The following is a 24,147-nucleotide window of genomic DNA, read 5'->3' as shown; positions in this document are numbered from 1 at the left end:
TCGAACGGCGCGGCGCGCCTACTAGGCCATCCCCGCTCCTCGCAGCCCGCGCGCCGTGCGCTCGGTGGGCTGTGCCTTCGGCAATAGTAGGTCGGGCGGGCGCGCGTATTTAGCTATCTTTTAAACGTTAATATCTCGTTAACTATTGCTGACACCTCAAAATGGTACAGGACTTTTTGATTCAGTATAAGCTGTTCTACCCACGTATGACAAAAAATGCGGTAGTCGCCAAACACCCTGTGTATGACAGTATATAATAAGTAATATTGGGTGCATTGTTCAAAACAGAAGTTGATTTAGAAAGACCAGACGTACCGCCGTAAGTAAAACCATTTTTTTTCAAAAATATTTGAAAATAATATAGAGGAAGTGTATAATTATGCAGTACAGAGAAATCAGTCTCGATGACCTTGACCTTGACTATGTTGTCAAGGTATTCCTGAGTGATCTCCGACGGGTTTAGCCGTCGTTCGTTGTTCATTAAAATGTTATTAAAACAAAACGATTTTTATAAATAGAATATAATTTTTGAACATAAGGTATATATTTTACTATATATAAGGTATAAATTTTACATATGCTCTGTTATATCATTTATATAACATCATTTATGTATGGAAAAATGGGATAAGGCAAGTATTTCATGCGAAGTGAGATCCATCTTTACTTCGGAGCGCCCGATTTTCCATGCGAAGCGAGGTTTATCCCACATTTCCCTCTGCCTAGAGGCGTTCGACTTTACATCACCCCTTACAGCCTCCACCTAGAAAGTCAGATGCACTTAGACAGAGGGGGGGAGGGGGGAGGTTTGTTTTGTATGGAAAGTTGAACGCTTTCTAACAAGGAAGAAGGTAGGATGGACCTCGCTTTGCGTGCAAAGTCGGATTGGAGAAAGTCGGAGTGGTGCGGGTCTCGCTTCGCGTGGAATGTTTTCACAGAAGTAGGAGAGGGTGTGGTGTAGGTCTTAATATTATACATATAAAAAATGAGATGTTATTCTTTAAACAATGACTAAAACCTTTTAACTATTGTTTAGGATCATGACTTTAACGGCATATGTCATCGGGGCTGTTTTTATTGTACTGCATGATTATCAGGAAGCGTCACACTTAATCACAATGGCGATTAATCACAGCCACTTATAGCGATTGATACCTTGAGTTTTTCCAATGGATGAGCGTTATGAGTGACTTGTGATCAATCGCAACATGGTCAAATAACTGTCAGCTGTTAGATAATACTAATTCACAAAAATTGTTTTTTCAATTACTTTAGACCAGACTACGTGTCTCTTATAGATTTTTGAATGCTGAAAACGATGTTGAAAGCAAAAATTCTAACATGTCAGATTTCTAAGATAATTGAGATTTAAAAACTTTTTTGGCGATATTTGAAAATTTTTTTATAAAGAAGGTTAACGTAACCTTGAAATTTTAATTAAAAATCATGAATGTACTGTTCATTTCTTACAAATTAAATTTTTTTTACTTCAATAGCTTATTTTAGCCATGTTATAAAGGATTGAAGATATTATTTCATACATGGGGACTTTGGCATATGACTGTCGAGCGTTCTCGACAGCGATTGACCGGCTTTCCTATGTTCCGCTGTGTCGACAGGAATTTCTGAGGTAGAGCGTACTCTGACCCGCCGAGCGTTCTCGGTCGTCGGCCGGTTGCTACACCCTGCGCCAGTTGCACCGACAAGAGCCAGCGGATAGAGAGTGCTCTATCATGGTCGAATTTTCTCGAAAATCGGTTGCAGCTACTACTGCAATCGCACCAGTCTTGACTAAAAGTTCGGGGTAGAGATTTTTCTATCAAGTATTCTCGGCGCTGCAGCGATGCGAATTCCGGCCCGCTTGCAGCACGCGATCAGTACCGGTTGGCGCAACCGGTAGCAAAACAAGCACGAGTCGTGTAACTTGGTAGTTAGAAGCATGTCGATTATATCGATCTGACCTTTTCGCACTACGTTTTCATTCCTTGCCTTGTCGGCGCGCTGAGAGCGAAAGAGAGTTTGTCTTCACTCTCGTAGCTTCACTGAAGCAAGCGTCAAGAGACCGAAAAATGTTTTTTGGCTGTTCGACATGTATCAAGAGGTATGGGGACATTCTAGAGAACATATAACTTTTAATAAATTGTAATATTTATATACCCTTCCCATTAATCCAGAATATTATAAATTATGTCAAAACACGATAGTTAATGACATTAGTTGTTTATGATTTTCCAAGCGTAGCCGAGAAAAATTAAACTTTTTTTGCTTTTTGGAGGCAAAATTGCCATAAAAGATTTATTTGCGGGAAGTTGTTTGAAATGACGTATTATACAGCATATTAAAAGTCCTGACAGCCAGCAAACTTGAAAGACTTTCCAGCTTCAAAAAAACTGATAAAAAATGCGGTTTTTCAAAAATATCTCAGAAAGTATTTATTTCATCGAAATGAAGGTCATTATAAAAAAGAAGGCGATAAAATTAGAAATATTTTCGTTTTTTTTTAAGATCGTATGATCAATACTTTCCGTGATAGAATTTTTTAAATAATTGTTACGTCCTGGCCTCCGTAGAAATATAATTTTGTTTTTTTTTTGTTTTGTTTTTTTGTTTCGCGCTGAAAATTATATTCATTATTTAATTTCGCATCGTCTATCTAAAGTATTTTCATTGATTAATTGCGGATATTCCTAGCGAGAAACTTATTCGGCGCGCGTTGTATGATTCTATCGTGCCGACACCACGTGACACATATACCGCGCGAGCTAATCAGAGCACCTGTGAGGCGCGTGCCGCGTGCCGATGTGTTGCCTCCGATAATTCATCCTCGATCTCCTTCTCCCTTCTGATCCTGGTGGTCTTCGTTCTTCATTCGTGGGCCGATGAGACGGTGCAAAATTACAAGATCACAATGGGTCGCCAATTATGCTGTAAAAACTCACAGTACGACAGCGTACGAAAAAAAAACAAAAACAGATACAGAAAATCTGCGAGACGCACAAACACACGAAATAGACGCGAAATAGACGGAACAATGTTTAAAAAGAGTGCCTAAATACGCCCGCCTCCTAAAAACGGAAGGACGCAGAACGCTAAAGTTGCGCTTTCTCAATTGGGTCATACGACTCTTGTGACTGGCGGAAAACGTCACAAAGTATATACATCGGAAAAACAACTTATCGAGTTCCATTTTAATTCGGTTACAGAAAAGCACATGTGTAAACAAAGAATAGCGTTTGTTAATTGTATTTTAGTGGGAAATGTTCACATTTTTCAAAATGGCATAAGTAACAGGTGTCTGACCACAGCATACGCAGCTAAAGCCATCTAGAGTCGTGAACAGTGACTTTCAATGCAATCTCCTAATACAAATTACGTTACCAGTTTGAAGCTACAAAACAAAGGTAATAAAGAAGTTCCTTGTTTTTTAACACTAACAATATGGCGAGAACCAGACAGTCATGAAAATAATTATGTTCAGAATTCCGTTAGATGATTTTGGAGAAGCTTCTGGACCGTTTTGTTACGTCCATGATTTTTTTCTTTCGTGGAGAAGACCTTTTCTTTTCGAATGCGAATAATTTGAGATCATCTCCAGGATAGAGTTAGTAGCATGGCCGATCGAATATTGATTTTTGGACTGATTAATTAATATAAATAACTAAGCACCAATTAAAAGAAAATATTAATTATCAATATTTGGTCGAGAGCATCTGCACGCCCAGTGGCCCTATGACTCATAGATAAGCCTAATCACATTTTCCAATTCACAAAAACGAACAACTCTAATCACACCTATTTGTTTGAAAACCCTCGATAACCATCTGGGAATCCATTAGTTACTCCTATCTTTTAGAAACCTAAAGAGATGAATCATCTATCCAAAGTACCGAATCACGTCTAGTCCCGGTATATGTATGTATGGCCCTTCGAAATCGCTCTAGCGGTCATTTATTTTGAAATCATATAGTCGGTCGTTTCGTCCGAAATTTTATTCACTTACAATTAAAGTCAAAGTCATTGGCAACCCGGTCTTAAACAACGCGTTAGTGATTTAAAAATCTGGTGCACCTCGTCAATGTTGGAGCTTCAATCCGCGGAGAACCGCCACCCCTCCAGTTGCTGCCAGGTTTAATACCTCAAACTTCAATGTAAGTCAACCATTACTAATATCATAAACTTTTAAAAATCCCCTCTGTCTTGGAGCAACTTTATATAGAAAAAGACCAATCCTGAAATATACTACAATAATCTACCCAAATCATCTATCTCTTTTTTTTCAATCGCGAACTTCGACCGCTCATCCGCTCCAAAAATTCGTTGATTCTTTTCTTTTCAATCGCGAATCTTGACCGCTAATCCGCTCTATGGATTTGTCGGTTCTTTTCTTTTCAATCGCGGCTCTTGAGCGCTTATCTGCTTCAAGAATTCGTCGATTCTTTCCTTTCAATCATGAATCTTGAGCGCTTATCCACTCTAAGAATTTGTCGATTCTTTCCTTTCAGTCACGAATATTGAGCGCTCATCCTCTCCAACAATTCATCGATTCTTTCTCCTCTAAACCTAACCCAAATTTCCAGTTCGCTCTGACCGTTCCTTAAAAACATAGAAGAAATGTTAAGCGAATACAACGGTTCAGGTGAAGATTTTCAGAGATGGAAGGCTCAAGTCAACCTATTATGCGATACTTACGAATTAAATGAAAATGCATTCAAAATATTGATTGGATCAAAGCTATGGGGAAAGGCACAAAAATGATATCATTCGAGAGCTGAATACTTGTTCATGAGTACAAATTAACTGTTGAGAGAGACAATGTTCGATCAACCGTTGGGAAGACGATTCACGGCGTAAATTTGAAGCAAGGACTTGGAAAACAAACGAAGCTTTCAGCGACTATTGTTACGAAAAACTTATTTTAGGAAATAAAGTTCCCATTATCCAAGAAGAGTTGATGGAATATGTGATTGACGGAATACCTTCTGAGCCATTACAGAACCAAGCTCGGATGCAGTCTTTTTCGTCTGTCCCGGAATTGATAAAAGCATTTAAGAGGATTACGTTAAAACCCGAAACAGCAAATCGTGTTTACCTAATAAATGACGAATTATAACGATTTCAAGCGGTAACAAATCATGATCATTTTAGTGTCATCATCTCCCGAACTATTAGCAGATATATACATACATGACATATATAAATTTATAATGAATGTAGTCAGTATTTAGTGAATGCGTACCAAGTTGGCATATACATAGGTCATATCGTTTATAAGCGCTTTAATGCGCCTGTATCAAACTACGGATTGACGATTACGATTAACGTTTGCCCAGTTAAACTACAACAAATCACGATGTAGCGAATCCATCATAATTGGTTCAAATAGAACCGAGCAACTGTCAATCGTAATCGTCAACGCGTAGTCTGATACTCCCCTAGGGCCGGTGAACATACTTGCAATATATCTTTCTTTTTTTTTATTCTACCGTATTGACCCATTTATAATCATAGGTAATTTTCGCAGATTTTTTCATGTAGAATTCAAATCCCCAGCCCATATTTTTCTATTATATCACATTTACAACAAACTTTAATCTAAAAATGCCCGAAATTGGTCTTTTTGGTATATTTAGGTTAGAATATCTCGGAATTCTGACATGATGGAGCAATTTGGATTACGGATTTGGTTTTAGCATGCTAAAAACCTTCATTACATATTGGATTACATGCTGTCGTTTCTGGGTCAAAAAAAGAAATTTTTTTGTGGGTCTGTGTTATCCATATTAGAAATGTAAAGATTTATTTTATAAGAAATATAATTTTTTGCAATATAAAAAAATAGTAAGTTTTTAAAAATAATATTCTTCTAAAAGAAGACATTTCTAAAAGGAGATATTTTATAATATATAGCTGTCTTTTTTTAGTGAAATAAAACCAACGAAAATAACAAAAGCGTATTTATTGGCGGCGGCTTACTGTTCGACGTTTGGCGGTACAGGAACATTAGTGGGAACTGGCACAAATCTTACTTTCAAAGGAATCTATGAAAGTACGTTTCCAGAAGCTGAAGGAATTAGTTTTACAGATTGGATGATAGCGTCTTTTCCTCAGATGGTTGTAAATTCCTTCCTCACCTGGTTATATATACGAATCGCTTATATGGGATATTTAAGACCACATAGTAAGGACGCTCAAGTAGCGACAATCGGAAGAGAAGGTGAAACTGTCACAAATCAAGTAAGAACATAAGTATATGAAAAAAACAAAAATAGTGTTCCTTAAATTCTAATATACATATATAATTCTAATATACATTATACATATTATGTAAATAGTATTCTTGAAAATTATGGAAATAAAATGGGGACTTTTCCGAATTCCGACATTTTTCAGCTGCAATATTGATAATGTTTGTTACGACTTGGAGTAATAATAAACCAGAGGAGGCCGAAAGATATATAATTTTTCCCTCCCCCTCCCCATGTGTACACTTTACACGCAAAGCGAGGACCACCCAATATTAAAAGATGGGTTGGATTGTAGCCGGACTTTTGATTAAAATTTTACCATAATGGTCCAACTTGACGTAAATGGTCGCCATCTCGTTTGTCCGTTAAGCCGGGAGCACATAGAAAAACGTAAGTCCATAAGACGTAATCAGTAAGGAAATCGTAACATTGGATTCGTTACTGGCCTTACGGTCTCTATTGTGATTGGTCAATTCACTTACTGCTTGTGTGTTACGGTCTTACGTTCTTGTATGTGTCATGGGCTTTACTACGAGAAAGATAGGTAAGCTGTGTGCCCTGGAAATCGTTTGATAAAGATTTCCTCCTGCTCTGGAACGTCCCTGGTGCTGCTCTCTCCAGGCGAATCCTTGACCAGACGACACACTTTGGTGTGGACACAGACACTTCGTTGGATTTTATTTAATGAATTTAATCACTTAGCATCAAACTTTGTTTAATTATCCTTGTATTTATTACACTAATGGGAATTGAATAAGGGATTTGTGTCAGAAGAACTTTCACCAGAAAGATACACTTACCCTTTGCTTATTCAAGTTTAACATTTACATAAAACTATGTTCACTAGGCTGTAACGAATATAATTGTTCGAAAGAATAATGAAAAATATGTAACCGAGCAGCTCCCGGGGAACTCCAAGCAAGTTCTTTTAAAGTTAAAATGAAGCTTGCAAAAAATTTTATGAGCTTCCTGCGAACTTAAAGGAAGCTTCCTGAGAACTTAAATGAAACTTCCTTAGAACTTAAATGAAGTTAAAATGAAGCTGCCAGACAATATCTTAGGGTGTGTTTGGAAGAGTCGTTTTCCGCCTCGCAATACCAGCATTTCTCGATGTGGGCTCCCTCCCGATGCGACACAGGTATCTTCCGAAACATCCGTGTCCCGTCAGAACCTGCGTCGCCCGGAAGGAGAGCCCCACCCTCGCCTCCAACCAGCCATTCAGCTGTTCTCGAATAGCTCCGATGACTACATCTTCTCCTTGCTCGAGATCGTATAACCACTGCTTCCAATTCCTTACTAATTTCCTTTTGGTATCGTCTTTAATTCCGTCTATGGTCGCTTTTAGGCTCGGGGTATTTATAGGAGTGGTTCTCCTTATCTCCGTTATCCTTTCGTACACTTCTTCTTGTCGTTTTGCTTCGAGCTCGAAGAGTGGCATCCCTGCCAACGTCGTGTTTACCGTCCACGAGGTAGTCTTGTAAGCTCTAATAAGCCTCCCCGTCATTCTCCTCTGTGTCTGCCTTAAAGTCTGCAGGGTTTTTCTACTCTTGCTAATTTCGTATGCCCAGACTGGAGCCCCGTATAAAGCAATTGATGCCACTACTTGTGCATATAATCTCCTAACTTTGTTATTAGGTCCTCCCAGATTTGGAAGGAGTCTACTTAGATTTAAGGCTGCCTTCTCCAGCCTTGGTGCCATGTTAGAGAAGTGAGCTTCTAACGTCCATCTGCTATCAAGCATGAGTCCTAGATATTTCATGCCCACCTGTATTGTTGTACCAGCGACTCTTAATTCTGTATTAGCTGGTCTTCCTTTATTGAAAAAGCCAACTGCCTCTGTCTTAGCCGGGGCAACCTCCAGCCCTAAGTCAGAGATCCTCTGAACTACTATGTCCGTGGCAATGTTCGCGAGGGTTGTGGCCTCTTCCCAATCTTCTCCCGCTGTTAGAATCATAGTATCATCTGCATAGCAAATGACTATGCTCTCAGTTGGTAACTCCCTTTTGTCCATAATTCCGTCGAAACCCAGATTCCACAGAAGCGGTCCAAGTATGGAGCCTTGCGATACTCCTCTTTCCACGGATTTTTTACCTTCCGTGCCGTCGTTTTTGCAGAAGGAGAGCTTTCTATCCTCTAGATAGCTTCTCGTGATTTTTCTTAGATACATAGGAACTTTATGTTTCCTTAGTACCTTACCGATGCTATTCCAGGGTAACGTGTTGAAAGCATTTTTAATGTCTAGTGACACTCCAACTACCCTGTTTCCATTAGAGAACGCTTCCTCCATGAATGTCCTGGCCGCGTTAATTGCGTCCATTGTTGACCTTCTTTTCCTGAAGCCAAATTGCAGGGGGTTCAGGTTCGGTCCCCTTTCATCTAAGTGTTTTACTATTCTATCCGCGATGATTCTTTCAAGCAATTTCGCCTCATCGTCCAAATGGCAGATCGGGCGATACCCTGATGCTTGATCATCAGGCTTCTCCGCCTTTCTTAGGAGAACTAGTTTTGCATTTTTCCACACGTTGGGGAATTGTTCTCTTTTAAGGCACTCTGTGAATAGTTTGATCATATCACCAGCCTTGGCATTACGGCGAGGGCCCATGCCTTAGATGGTATACTGCTAGGACCCGGTGCCGCGTTTTTCCTTCTCATTCTATTAACTGCATGTAGTAACTCCTCGTGTGTAACCTCTAATTCGGCATTCCATGCTGAGATACCCTCTAATGGTAGCTCTGGCTCGCTCCACTCAGTCCCCATCCCTGGTGATGGGGGGAATAGACCTGTGAGCACTCGTTCCAATGTGTTTCCTTTTAAGGATTCTGTGTATGGGGGTGACCATCTTCTCAGTTTCCCAAGTACCGTCTTGTATGGACGTCCCCACGGATCCTCGTCTAATGACAGAACAAACTCCTCCCATGCTTTGGCTTTAGCTTTCCTAATAGCTTTTCCAAACTCGTCCCTAGCCTGTCTGAAAGGCTCTAATTTTACTTGAGTCTCAGTCTCCTCTGAGTGTCCCGTTTTTCTCCTCGCTCTTCTGAGCATTCTTCTTGCGTTGGTGAGTTCTGAGCGTAATTGTGCCAGCTCCTCATTCCATCAGGGCATTGCTCTGCGTGGTCTCGGTTTAAGAACTGCAAAGGCGTCTGCGATGTAGTCCGAAGCTAAGATGTAGACTTTCTCCAGTTCGCCGAAAATGTTCTCCTTGAAATATTTCTCGGCTTTCTTTTGCTCGTTGGTAGCGACTTTGAGAAGTTGCTCGTGCAATAGCTCGCAATGAGCGTAATTCTTCTTGAGAGTCCGCAGACGATTCCGAACGATACCGTATATGTGATTCGCACGACCAATTTTCTTAAAGTTTTTCAACACTCGGTTTACAGTGCGCATCGCCAATCACTGTTGCGATAGCAAATCCTCCATCGTTGAACTGTTTCCGTAACTTATTATTAGCGAAATGGAAACCTTCACACTAACTTGACGTGTCTCCGCGATTGATGGACGGAGATCTTCTTCAGCGAATAACTGACTATTATCCTGATATGTAACGGACTATCTTGTCGCGATTTACTGAGACGGAAATCTTGAGGTAGGCCACGTTACTCACACACAGTACACGAATAATGAACAGAGAAGCGCGAGTATGCTCACTCTCTTTGATCGAAGTCGCAATGTCCTTCATTGTTTATCTGCCACGCGAATCCGGCTCGAAGGACCAAACTTTATTTGTGAGAATCGCTGTTTCGATCTCGACTGAGATCTCACGTAGCGAAATGGATAGGTGGACTGGACGGCAAAGACACTGCACACTCACAGATTTAATAGTTATATATAAAACTTTATTATTGAACGCCTTTCAATTGCGTTTCGATAACGTGGCACAATGATTGATGTAGAAATGCGCTATTAACGGTAGCTAACGTAGCGGTGCTCATGCACAACGGCGGCCGTGATAAGATGTACGAAAATGGCGTGTCGCGGTAGCAAACACGTGGAAAGAACGCTGCTTTCCTTTCGACGGACTCGGCGACGAGATCTCGAACGATTCGAAATCGATGAAACCTGGCAGATCCTTTACACTGGATTCGCGATTTTTACTCGATCGCGAACCGAGAACCCGGTAGCTTCTATTATTTCGTGACGAATTTGAAGTACGGCTTATCACGACGAGCGCTTAATTATATCTAAGGGGAGAATCGCGCTACCCGAAAACGACAGCTTCAGATAGCGCGATTAGCACGACGAATCGGCAGGCGACAACGACATCGGCTTACGCGTTGTCCAATCACGCGGGAACAACGCCGAAATTGTAATAATGATGTTCGCGAGACGGAGCGACGTTCGCGACGAAAGATTCACGGAAGGAATCGATGGATGGCACCATCGACCCTTAATTGGCATTTATCGCTCTAATCGAATGTAATGTCGCAACAGTTTTCTTTGCCATATTCGAAAATTTTTTTTAATCCATGTATTTCAAAAAACTATGAGAATTGATAAGGGTTGGGTAAATTAATTTTTTCTTTTAACTAAGTTAAGTTAAAGTTAACAACCTTGAAAATTTAATTTACATTTAAGATACAAGTTAATGTATAATGAAATTAATTGAATTAAAAGTTAAATTAATAAAAAAAAGTAATTGAAAAATTAAAAGTTAAATTTCTTTCTATTTTATGATTTCAGAGTCTTACAAATAACGGAAATGACAAACATATACTTCATTTAGAATATATTCTATATTTTATTTAAACTTTTTGTTTATATATACTGTTATATATATATATAGATTTCAACTTATCAAAAACCAGATACATTAAAATATACGGTTTTTGCTAGATTGAAATCAATATATAATGTAAATAATATATACAAATAAAACTTTTAAGTAAAATATAGAGTATGTTCTAAATGAAGTATATATGTTTGAATCGGAGACTTAACTTCAAAAAATTTAAATAAAAAGTTAATAGTTATCGATAAAATGTAACTAAATAAAGTTAAAAAGTTAAGAGTCTAAAATGTAACTAAGTTAAGTTAAAATTATTTAACTTTTCAACTTTTTAACTTAACTTTTAGCTTTTTAACTTGGCTACCTAACCCTGGAGTTGATTATAAAGTTTGAAAAATTTTGTCGCGCGACGGCAACAAATTTCAACGAACACTATAATTCCTAATAGTTATCGCACTGGGCGTAGAAATACTTGCTACGCAGTAAAATGCGACGCGGTAATCAATTAGCTTACAGTTCCTAACATGTTCATTGGTTACCGCGCATTTTATTGCGCGACAAGCATTTCTGCGTCCAGGGTGCAAAAGCCATAAATTAACGGTAATGATTAACAATCATATAACGTGCAATTGAAGTATATTCCCACATGTGACAATAGTTCATTACTCAAAAGCTAAAACGTTTTTTAATGTCTCTGCAACAATGCTGCAAGATTCTCAAATCTTACGCCATAATATGTGTTATACGTTACAATTCCTAATACCTACAATGTTGCAGCGATATTATAGTGCAATCTGCAATATTGCACCATTTCTACAATGTTACTGCAAGTTTCTGTGCTGTATCGGAAATATCTTATTGATTAACTTTGAAATATTGTTACATTCCTCAACTTAATAAATAATACTTGTTAATCGAATGTGTTTGCCGAAAAAATATGTTTAATCAATGTTATTATAAAATCAGTGTATTATAAAATGAAAGTTTCAACTTAATGATTCATGAATAAGCGATTACAAAATATTGTGACGCCCCTATTAAGCCTATGTATTTTTTGTATAATAAAACGAAATACTGAACTGATGAAATACAACAATGAATTCTTCTTTAACGAATGATAATCTTTCTAGGTTATACAACAGAGATACAAGAATTTGGGTCCCATAACTTTTCATGAAATTGGAGTAGCCACTTTATTCTTCACATGCGTATTTCTTTGGATATTTCGCAAACCTGGTTTCATCCGTGGATGGTCGGAAGTGATTACTGATATGTTAGTATTTTAAAATTACAAAATATATTATTATGCGTGTATATTAACATGAGTGCTATGCAAGTATTCTAAAAATTAATAAACATGCAGAGATGTCAGAGATTCAGTGCCCGTGATATTCGTCTCCATCTTGATGTTTTTCATCCCAAAGGATCCTAGCTTCATATATTGTTATAGTCAAAATCGTAAGGAATGATAAAAATTTTGTTCAAAACCTCAAAACGCTGATAATAATAATTCTAAATATTATCAGGTCATAATTACTAAAATAGAAAATTATTTGTTTTAATGAAATAAACTCAAAAATAAAATTTGAGTAATAAAATTAAAGCTTTACTAAAATTTTTATTTTCATTTTATTTACATATCTCCTCGTAGAACACAGAAACTGAGTATTGCAATGTAATGATTGCAGAGACGTTGTAAAGATTTTTTGCAATATTATTTTAACAATGTTGCATTAATATATTGTGAAAAGTAATGTTCTATCGCTCACTCGTGAATAATACGCAACATCACTAAATAGACCCGGGAGAATTCTAGTTCTCGTAAATAAAGAAATTATACAGGATAAAATAGAAGGCACAGCCTATAATAAGATTTTTCTCCTACATTCTAACAAAATAATTCCTTAATAGAATGTCAAAATTAGGGGATAAAATTAAATGAGATGTATTTTTTAACAGCACAATCTTTAGTTCTTTTAAAAATTAATCTAGAAATATACGTATGATCTCTGGTAGAAATGTATGCAGTTTTCCTAGATATGTATCCAGTTACTATCTAATATTATTGTATTCTCATTAATTGTGCTAATGCTGAGTAAGAAATGGACAAAAACTTGATAGAATTTTATTCAGTGATTGAAGCAGTTTTCCTGGTAATAATTTGTGCAATTTGCGTAGACACTGCCCAATTATTGTCTAGTATTAATAGATTACATTATTAGTCAAAATAATGCGTAGAAACTGGACAAAACTGAGTAAAGTTAGTTTACTATACAATATTTGGGCTGATTTTTTCCAAGATATTGTAATATAGTAATTCAGTTGTTAATGCACGCATCATATATGATCAGTTGGAACGTATATCTAGGTAAAAGTATCAAAATAAAAGTATAAAAGTAATAAAAGTAGCATGTATAAAAGTTAAAAATATTAAAACGAGGGATAAACCGCTGAAAGAACTCTTATGTTAGTGTAAAACCTGTTTAGTAGAAAATTTACTATTAAATCATGCGTGCAGTCGCTGCAAAGAAAGATTTGTGAAATTGAACATTGTCAAATTTTATTGAGGTTAATCTTTAAATCTTGTTTTATTATACAAAAATAAATATTAAGTAATAAAATCTGTACACAATAATCAAATCTGCACTCAAAGAATGAGTGAACGCGTAGAAAAACATAGAGCAAGGAAAAGGAAGAAATGTTGGAGGAAATAAGGATTTTAACAGGGCAAAATTTTGTGACAGAAATGACAACTACAGTTACAATCATTACAGCAAAAATCTTTTTGTATTTGTGTTAGAAACGATCCACTCTTACTCTTTCTCTCTCGGTTACTTCTTGTATTAATTTCTTACATAATATTTGTGTTACTTTCTAACATATTCATCTTATGTTACATTAACACAAAAATTTGAGTGGACCGTTTGAGACATGTGAAATGTGTTAAATTCAACACAAATTTTTTTACTGTGTAGGGTTACAAGTAAGCAAAATACAAATGAGGTACATATTAACACAGAACTTTATTCTGATAAGAACATATCAGATTATTCTAATGATAATGAAATCATCAATGATAACTGTCATAATAACTCGGACTCTGAACCTGATGAAATAGTGCAACTACAAGAATGGATTATTTCATGTAAAATACACTTCATTTACATAGTGATAAATTATTAAAATGACATATTAAGGCGTAGATTATTACCCATTCTTCCAATGTGTACAAAAACATTTTTGCAATATATAAGAAGCGAAATTCACATATAAATTTAGGATACTTACACTACCACTCTTCCGGTTCATTCGACTCGTACGGTCGGAGGCCGAACAATTCTGCCAAAAAGAGGCTGTGGTCGTCCCATACATCTATGTAATGCTCTCTGAAGAACCGTTCCATCTCCCTCTCTGCGTGTGTTGTCACCCAATTATAAATATTTATAAACCCCGAACGCGCGTGGACTTTGCTGCGATGCGTCTCCTGGAAAAAACAGTACAAATAGAATTATAATTAGAATTAGAATGTATAATTTATAATCTTACCAACGGGATCTTCAGGATCCCAACCTCGTTCGCAAATTGTAATCTTTGAACTGGTTGATTGTCAACGACATACTGGGGAGGGAAAAAAACGTTATAAATTAAAAAATTTAAAAATAAAAAATCTAGCAATAAATTAAAAAATTAAAAAATTGAAAATCTAGCAATAAATTTATTTAAGGTTTTCATTCACATCGTCAATTTAATTTAACTTGTTATATAATTGCAGTAGTTTAATTGCGTTAAATAAAGTTCGAAAAAATTTCAACGCACAGTTGAATAACTACAAAAATATGATATATACATGTACATATATAGGATATAGATAATTCACTGGGAATTATTTAGACACACAAAAAGATCTAGCTTTGACCGTCATAGGCCCGAAAAAAAAGAAAAGAAAAAAAGAAAAAGAAACAACCTAGCATATACAAAAAAAACTACTTACCCCCTCAACCGGGTACTCATATTTTATCTGTAGTACATCTTTGATGTTGCTCATTTTTCGAAGACTGGGGATCAGTTATTACAGTTTTTAACAAGTTTTTTTCTATAAAAAAACGCACTGTCATTTCAACTTATTCACACAGGTAAACTTGCAAGAGTATTCGGGGTGATCCCGATTGATCACGGCTCGATTGGACACCACCAATCACAGCGACCGGTGCTCAGGAGCTTTGTAGTCTCAAGCGCTGTGAGTGGCTCGTGTCCAGTTGAGCCGTGTCCAACTGGGTGCCATCCGAGTATTCTACCATTAACGCTAAATGGTAGCATGATAAATGTCTAGCATCTAAACGCCAGCATGGCGTCCCACGTGAAACCTGGTAGTGTATAATAATACGCGGGATCGAGACCGTAACTCGCTACACAACTATTGCGGAAATTTTCGAAAATGTCAGCTAATAACAAGACATCGGTTTTCAAGTACAGATCGCTGTACTCGTCGAGCATTCGAATGGAGAATCGCTGCCATACGTTCATGGCGTGAGCGTAATCGCTCTCGGATATTGTATCGCCCGTCAATAAACTGAAAAATAATTCTCGCGGTGGTAAGCGCGTGTCCTGCAATTTTTCAACGCAGTCAATGTACTCGTACGGAAAGACACCTTTACGAGTCAGTAATTCAAACTCTTCGTCTGACAAAGTTGAAAATTCGGAACGTACAATTTTTAATTTATCTTTGTCGAGATACGACGCCAATTTATCGAGGTTTGCACTTAGAAATTTGAAGGAATCAATAAACCTTAATTTTACACAATTTTTTCGAAAATTCTTTTCGTTTTTGTCTTTGGTGCTATCGACATGTTTCGTAAACGAAATGTATTTTCCTTCGTTATCGGAAGGAGATCTACATTTCCATCTTACGTGGTAGCAATTTCTTTAATTAAAAAGTGCGCGTTGTACCCCGATAAATTGTGAAATACAACCGGAATATACAGCGATTTTTTATAATTTAAGTTACAATTAGAATGTGCTGGACCGCGGTATCTACCGGTTAAATGACAATGATCGCAGACTCGCGTGTCGTCCGGTGCGAACAGTTTTCCCGCAGATGTTGCAACCTCCTGTTGCTGTTTAGATAACGTTTCCATGGGCACGTTTCCATGGGTAAGTTATGATCCACGAGGCGTGACAGGTTCTTTATCCATGCAAAGTGGACGACACCGTCGTTGCGTGGATCTTGCAGGTACAGCATGTTGACGTGCTTCTCCTTCTTGTCACCGGTGAGGCGTAGAGGAAGGACCTGTTCATTTTCAATGCTGTATACATTGATCGACACTGCATTCAAATGTTCGAATTTCGGAATGTCTTTTAATGTCATCGGAAACTCAATACCCGGGAGATTTAACACTGCAGTGTAATGCGAGTACGATGATTCTCGATCCAAATGTCTTTCTGCAGGGTACAGAGCGGCGACCACCGACCACGCGAAGCACGCATTGTCCAAGGATTTCACGTTGATCACCGCCTCCTTTAACATAATTGCTCGCGACAGTTCGATGTGACATCCCGCGTGCATGGGATTTAATTTGTTCACGTTAACAATCAAGTTGTGGATTTGCGACAGCGCCCACCCACTGTCGCGTTCCTGGAACTTTTCGAGCGATGTCAAGATAGGCTCGACTATGTGCCGTTCGTACCACTCGCGTATATCGGTGCATCGATAAATCTCAATGTTTTTCGTAATTATGCTCTTGTTAACACGTTTATCCTTCGTCGCGAACTCGCTGTTGAACGTGGTGTTCACTTTTACACTATCGTGTCTTTCTACAGCGTCTCGCACTCGCTCGAACATTATATTGCCAGCATCTTCTAAAAACTGTCGCGGCTCGATGTGATTAGAGTTTATCACCGCACCTGTCACTATACGACTCTTGAACTCTCGCCATACGAGAGATTGCTCGTTGCCACTCGCGTACCCGCTACTCGCGTACCCGCCACCAATGTGCACGAAGCGTCGCTCCAATTGTGTCTTTGCACCCGCGAGTCGTGCGATCCTCGCCACCGCGGATTGTCCAACGAGGCGCGGACGCTTGGCACAACAAAGTTCTTCGAGCCGCTCGGTGCACTCGTCGCATCGTTGCAGCCACGTGAAACACTCCGCCAGAGTGGCGATCTAGTCGCACTGCTCCAGCAGTTCGCGTTCCACTCGCTCGTGATTTTCCATGTCTTTTTTATTTTTTAATTTTAGATCACGTTGCACTCTTCCACGGAACACTTGCACGTGACTTGTTCACACACGCCGCTCCATATCTATAATTGCACAGTATATTCGCGCCATGTGATAATTTTCTAATGCGAAACAGCATAATTCACAAATAAAGCATTCATCATAACACATGTCACGAAAATATTTCTTTTTAAAGCAGTATCCTCCTCGTAGTAATAACATGGCATATTTGCATCACTATCAACAGATTGGCTATTTTTTCACCACCCGCGGGAATCGTAATGTTCCTGTAGCAGTGATAAACGGTCTGCATCGCGATTTTCGACACACAAAAAAAGTCGTTGTGTGTTAAACTGTCAGTTTTATGTCTATTTTCAAAGTCATAGTTCTCACAATGTTTGTTGAATAACCGCGTATACTTTCTGTCGCGCGAATAAAGGCCAGAAACAAATGGGCTCGTTGTGAATTTCTGCTTGTTCCATGACACGCTGGCCGCATATTCCTAATTCTCGATCGCGTAGGAATTGTACCGGTGATATTCGCACACTTGTATCTTTCTCTGTCGCGGATTTTCCTAGAACGCGTATCGCATCTTTTCTAATATGCAATACATTGCTTTCATCGTACTCCATCTTCATTCGTTCCATTATCTCAACGTGATCCATGTTTTGTTCACAATATTGTTTGTAATAGTTTTTTAATTTGTGCACTGTGAACACTTGTTGCACGGAAATATAGTGTACATTGCCACTCAACAATTCGTGCAAGATCGGCCGTTAATGCATCAATATAATTGATATTATGCTTCTTTATAAAATACATTCCCACAGTGTCGATGTCAGTCAAAAGGACCATGCATGCTGCACATATGGTTAAAGCACCACCCGTTGTGTAGTAGGACTGGATCATGCAGTGTTTGGTACGACCGTTCAGTGCACGGATTTCCTGAGATGGTACAAATTTTTCTTTAAGATCCGTATTGTACTCGCTCGCGTCACTGGCAAAACCTGTATCGTTGGATAGCACTTCTTCTTCGTTGGAATCTTGGTCCATTATCTCCGCGAAATCTACTTCCATTTCATCAATAACTTCGAACACTTCGTCTCTGATATTCGCGAATTGTTCCTCATCCACGTTTCTAATAAACTCGGCTATGTCCTCAATGTTTCCGATATTTTCAAACTCTACATCGTCCACGTCCACATCCTCAACATTCACAAGATGGTTAACCATACTTTTCACATTACGCTTAATGACGTAATTAGTTTTGACCTAAGTAGTTTTCCTTCTCAGTTACTAGACAGAAGTTGGTATAACTGTTTAGTAACTGCTCAAAAAATGCATGAAATTTCTACCAGGGATAATCTCGGAAGTTACACAGTATCAAAAATTGTCAGAAACATCAAAACGTGTAATGTAATATAACTGGAATATTTTGTACTGCAATATTTCTAAAAGTGGATATTTTACCGCTGCAATGAGCAATACTGCAACAATCTGCAACTTCACAACGTTTTTACAATGTTGCAATCTTACAACAAAATATTTCTGCAAATTACAACAAAATGTCTCTGCAAAATGTCTATAGCATATAGATAGTATAGAATAACAAATTTTTCTTAAAACATTGTTTGCACTTGCATCTATAATTATGTTCAAAATTCGCAGCTGCTAAAAGGCCAAAAAGATCTTCAGAAGGTTTGATTACGTGGAAGGTAATCGAGACTAAAATGCCATGGAGTCTAATGTTCCTATTGGGTGGCGGTTTCGCAATATCAAGAGGAAGCGTAGCATCATGTATGGCAAAACGAGTCGGTGAAGCTCTAGTACCACTCCGTTATTTACCACCCATTGTAATACTTGCTGTTGTGTGCTTCTTCGAAGGCCTTATGACAGAGTTTACCTCAAATGTGGGAGTGGCGAATATCACTTTACCAGTGATAGCGCAGATGGTAAATTATATTCGCATATTTAGAAAAAATATGAAGTGCCACATCTAATAAGCACATTTAAATAATTTAAAAACAGGTTTTTTTTACAAAATTAGTTCCAAACATAAATTATTTATGTAAAAAGAGTAAGAAAATTTAAATCGACACGGGATGGATAAAACTTGAGTGTATTATTAGCAATAATTGATAATTATAGACGTTTCGACCACAATTTAGATTATTTTCAGCGTAACAAAGAGATAGTAACAAAAAATATTGAGCATTAAATTAAATTTTAATATAATATAAATATATAATAAATTTTAATATAATATTAGGTGCTTGAATTAATTCTCGCTGTTTTTTACTACAAAATCTCATGTTTATTTCATCAAAAAGGTACTTGATATTTTAATCACAATATTGTCCATCGAAAGCTACAACCTTTTCCCACTTTTCAGGTAACAAATGGATTCCGCGGTAAAAAAATTCAGGTTCTTTCGAAGCGATCTAGTCATCGAGCAACTTTTTGACTTCTTCGAAATAACTGAAGTGCTGCTCAGAAAGACCCTCTTCCGATGCATTGACCGAAACAAATGGTAATCTGAAGGAGCAACGTCTGGTGAATAGGGCGGGTGTGGTAAGACATCCCATCCAAGTGCCTCCAAAATTTCCTTCACTTGTTCTGCAACATATGGTTTAGCGTTGTCATGAAGAAGAATAACTTTGTCATGTCTTTTGGCGTATTGCAGGCATTTTTCTTTGAATAGGTGATTAAAATTGAGTAATTGACGTCGGTAGTGTTCAGCATTGATGGTTTGACTCGGTTGCAGCAGTTCATAGTACACTACACCGACTTGATCCCATCAAATGCACAGCATGATCTTCTTTCCATGAATATCCTGTTTTGGCGTTGATGATTCTTGCGCTTAGAATTGTCGTAACGAATCCATTTTTCATTGCTAGTCACAATTCAATGCAAAAACGACTTCCGTTTTTGTCTTTGAAACAGCAATTCACAAACGGTTTGTAATGTTTCTTTCTCTCAATTCATGTGGGACCCATTTTCCTAGCTTCTGGATCATTCCAATTGCTTTTAAACGTTTGCTAACGGTTGACTCATCGACATATAATGTTTCCGACAACTCTTTAAGCGTCTTACATGAATCTTCTTAAAGTAATGCCTCCAATTCTCCATGTTCAAACTTTTTCGGCTGACCAGACCGCTCTTTGTCATTCACGTCAAAATCGTTGTTTTTAAATCTTCTAAACCAATTTCTGCAAATTGTTTCAGATAAAGCATGCTCCCCATAAGCCTCCACTAGCAAACGATGACTTTCAGAAACAGATTTCTTGAGATTAAAACAGAAAAGTAATGCTTCCCGCAAATGCTTTTTTTTGGTACGTAACCCGACATTTTTAATGCGATAAAAAATTATGTTCTTTGCAGCCGATTAAATGTTACATACTGATTATTAAAGCCTATTGACAATACTTTCATATATCAGCAGTCACTGATATAAATACTACTTTTACTTTTGTATATCAGCAGTCACTTTCGGCCATGTTGAAATAGCACAAATAATAACTTTTCCCTGTTAATAGCGAGAATTCAAGTACCTAATCTAAATGAGGCGCTTTATGAACCCGAAAATACGTCCATAAAGTCAGAAATAATCGTTCGTGAATAAATCTTCAATCGTTGATTATATTAAAATATGTATCAGAATACATATTTCGGTATTCAGATAAAACTAAGACATTAAATGCACGATAAAATATCTCAGTTTAATTTACAATTCATAAGCTATTCAAAAACTTACATAATACAAAATTTTTTGAAACTTTCTGATATTATGACATTTGGAATTTTTCTGTAATTGCTAAAAAATGGATACCTTCTTTACACTCCTAATTTTTGCTTGTATAAAAAGAAGATTGTTTTGAAAGTTCAAACTTATTTGAAAAGAACTTGGATGACAAAGAAACTTACACTGAGATGGTGAGAAATATCCGATTAATACGTTAACCAATGGTGTTCATGAATTGCTGCTAAGATGGAACAATTTTATCAATTTATCAATTTATAAAAAATTATACTGTAGTGAGGGTAATTTTTCGAGAGTGTATACATTATACATAATACATTATATAGTACATAAACAGAACTGTCTATTGAGGATAATAATATCGTCTATTGATAATACTTTATATTCTTTGACAACTTTTCTACATGACATCATCTCAAAAAATGTGTCCAAATCGTTTAGTAGCACAAACAACAGTTTCCAATTAGTACAGAAATTGAAAGGGACATGATTCGAATTACGGATTACGTTTTAATTTCGTTAGACCCTTATTCGTTATTCCTTTATTCACAAATATTCCTATTGATTTGGCCGTTGAAAGTATTGAAAATACATGACATTTTTTCATGAATATAGTGAATATTCCGAAAGAAGAATTTATATCCGCTGTTCAGTTAGTGGTTGATTCGACTCATTTTTGCTTCAATGGTAGTTTTAATCATCAAAGTTTTAGTATTCCTATGGGATCCCTTCTCTCCCCGATTGTAGCGAATTTGATTATGAGGGATTTAGAAGCTAAAGCACTGGAGACCATTGGTATGCAACTTCTGTTTTATTACCGGTATTTTGACGACATAGTAATGACAGTTCCTGATAACTTACAAGGGATATTTCACAACTGTTCGGCACCGATTTGATTTTCCATGAAATATGTTGTTAAACACAAAAATCTAAGAGGCACGTATTTTTTATACATGCGCTAACTCATGTTTAAGGGGTGAAATACCCTTTTGAAAACAAACAGTATTTCTCTTTCGAGATGAATATCGTCGGTAGTATAAACGATGGAGGAAAATTTTTTAATAAAAATTATACGACTTAAGAGTAGGTACTTTAAAGTTGTGAAGAAAAAAATTTTTTTGTTGAAAAATATACCGTCACGACCCACAGTTTATTCAAATTTTTCAAATAAATATTTTCTACAAAATTAGAGATTTATTTTTTTCGAATTCAACCATGTATTAGAAATGTGATTTAGCTTTGAGGGTTTTGCAAGACATGGCACTAATGCCAGTGTTGTCGTAGACATTCCAATCGCAGCTATTGTTTCTTAACGCTTCATTGTTACTCCGTGATATTTAGTCGTTTAGTAATAATAGACGCAGAAACATCGAGTTTATACCATTTAAAAAATGGAGCTTTGTAAAGAGCATTTTCGATATGTGTTGCTTTTGTTTTTTAATCAGAAGAAAACGGTGGCTGAAAGTCATAGAATTCTAATAGAACTTATGTTGCTCCATCAATTAAGATATGTGAATATTGGTTCAGACGATTCAAAAGTGATGATTTCATTGTTAACGACAAGAATCGTTCAGGATAACCAAAAAAGCTGAAAAATGCAGATTTGCAAGTATTATTGAACGAAAATTCAGCACGATCCACTTCAGAACTTGCCAAAGAATTAAATGTTAATCGTATAACAGTTACTAAACTTTATATGATATGAGTAAGATTCACAAAAAAGGAAAATGGGTTCCACATCAGTTATCGGAAAATACCATTGCGAACATTGTAAACATTTACATTTCGTTGATCGTCAAACAAAAAAAAGAGCTTTTTGTATCGAATTGTTACTATGGATGAAAAATGGATTCACCAACGCCAATTACTTAATCGGCCGTGAATCTGATAACTATTCACGTTTGCTGTTTAGTAGAACTAATGATATGTATCATTTGTATAAAAGATTTGATATCAACAATTGGCGCCAAGTTAAATTCAATGTAATTCGAACAAATTAAATTTTACCATTTTATTCCTCCCAAAGAAAAAAATAATTTATTTAACTCTAATGATATGTATCATATTCGTATAATTGATACAACAAAATTGGCGCCAAGTTAAATTCATCAAAATTTTATCAAAAAAATTTTATGTATTATTTCTATAAAAGATTTGATATCAAGAACTGGCGCCAAGTTAAATCCTACTTCTTTATACCATGCCAAATTAAATAAATAATAAATATTAATCTAATGGTATGTATTATTTGTACGAACGATTTGATATCAACAACTGTGGCGCCAAGTTAAATTCTACTATCAGAATGAAAAGTAAAACTGAAGTGATACTATCTTTATTTATTATTTACTTAATCCAAATAGTACTATCTTTAATTTTTATACAATGAAATCTAAATATACGTATACTTATTGAAGAATCTTCCTATTCCAATCCAAATGGTTTAAATTCCTCTTAAATGAAATCATTATATCATAATTCATTCAAAGACGTTTCCTCTTTCAACTAAAGTAGTGGTTATTTAATTCTCCATCAAAATATTATACAAAACATCACAAACTTGCGTTACCTTGCTCAATTTAAATGTTACCACAAAAATTAAAGAATTAACCGTATAAAATGAAAAAATTTAATTTAAATAGAAAAATTTTTCATGTAAAAACACTTGGCGCTGCTAGATAGAGTAAGAAAAACTATAAGTACAATTTAAAATTCGTGAATGGCAATTAATAAAAATAAATTATAAAAGATAATTGTATATAATTTAAAAGTAACAATAACAATATAATTGTAATATAATAAAAGTAATAATAAATTCTCTTTCATAATGCATGTCTTACAAGTCTAAATTTATTTTTCTTTGATTTAAACTTAATAGCATTCACAACGATCATAATTTACACGACTCAATCATATATACACATGCTAGATATATTAACTCTCATTGGGGATGGTTTTTATTTTTCTTATTTTTCGAAATATTCAAATTTTTTAATTTTTTAATATGATTATGACTCTTCTTATTAATATGTTTGTTATTTATATTATTTTTCTAAATATTATATTCTTATCCTTATTTACATTCATGCTTTACTACTATATTACCATCATATTATTATATACCGAGATCTAGCAGCGCCAAGTGTTTTTACATGAAAAATTTTTCTATTTAAATTAAATTTTTTTATTTTATACGGTTAATTCTTTA

At 36.4% G+C, this 24,147-nt stretch overlaps 1 protein-coding gene across 1 annotated transcript in view; it reads left to right on the top strand.

Annotated features, from left to right (window-relative positions):
• Nucleotides 1–261: 261 nt before the first annotated feature.
• The window catches only part of LOC108770370 (protein I'm not dead yet), a gene marked incomplete at its 5' end in the record, with an annotated part of 43,344 nt that continues 19,458 nt past the window's right edge, over nt 262–24,147 (top strand). Inside the window, 5 exons of the mRNA XM_018521930.1 lie at nt 262–319; nt 5,922–6,234; nt 12,096–12,238; nt 12,329–12,423; nt 18,848–19,131. Coding sequence (XP_018377432.1) covers nt 262–319; nt 5,922–6,234; nt 12,096–12,238; nt 12,329–12,423; nt 18,848–19,131 — 893 coding nt within the window. The remainder of the gene's footprint in view (nt 320–5,921; nt 6,235–12,095; nt 12,239–12,328; nt 12,424–18,847; nt 19,132–24,147) is intronic.

Source organism: Trachymyrmex cornetzi, unplaced genomic scaffold (assembly GCF_001594075.2).
Source record: "Trachymyrmex cornetzi isolate Tcor2-1 unplaced genomic scaffold, Tcor1.1 scaffold1265, whole genome shotgun sequence".
In the NCBI taxonomy this organism is placed as follows: Eukaryota; Metazoa; Arthropoda; class Insecta; order Hymenoptera; family Formicidae; genus Trachymyrmex; species Trachymyrmex cornetzi.
This window is presented reverse-complemented; position numbering and strand designations above follow the sequence as displayed.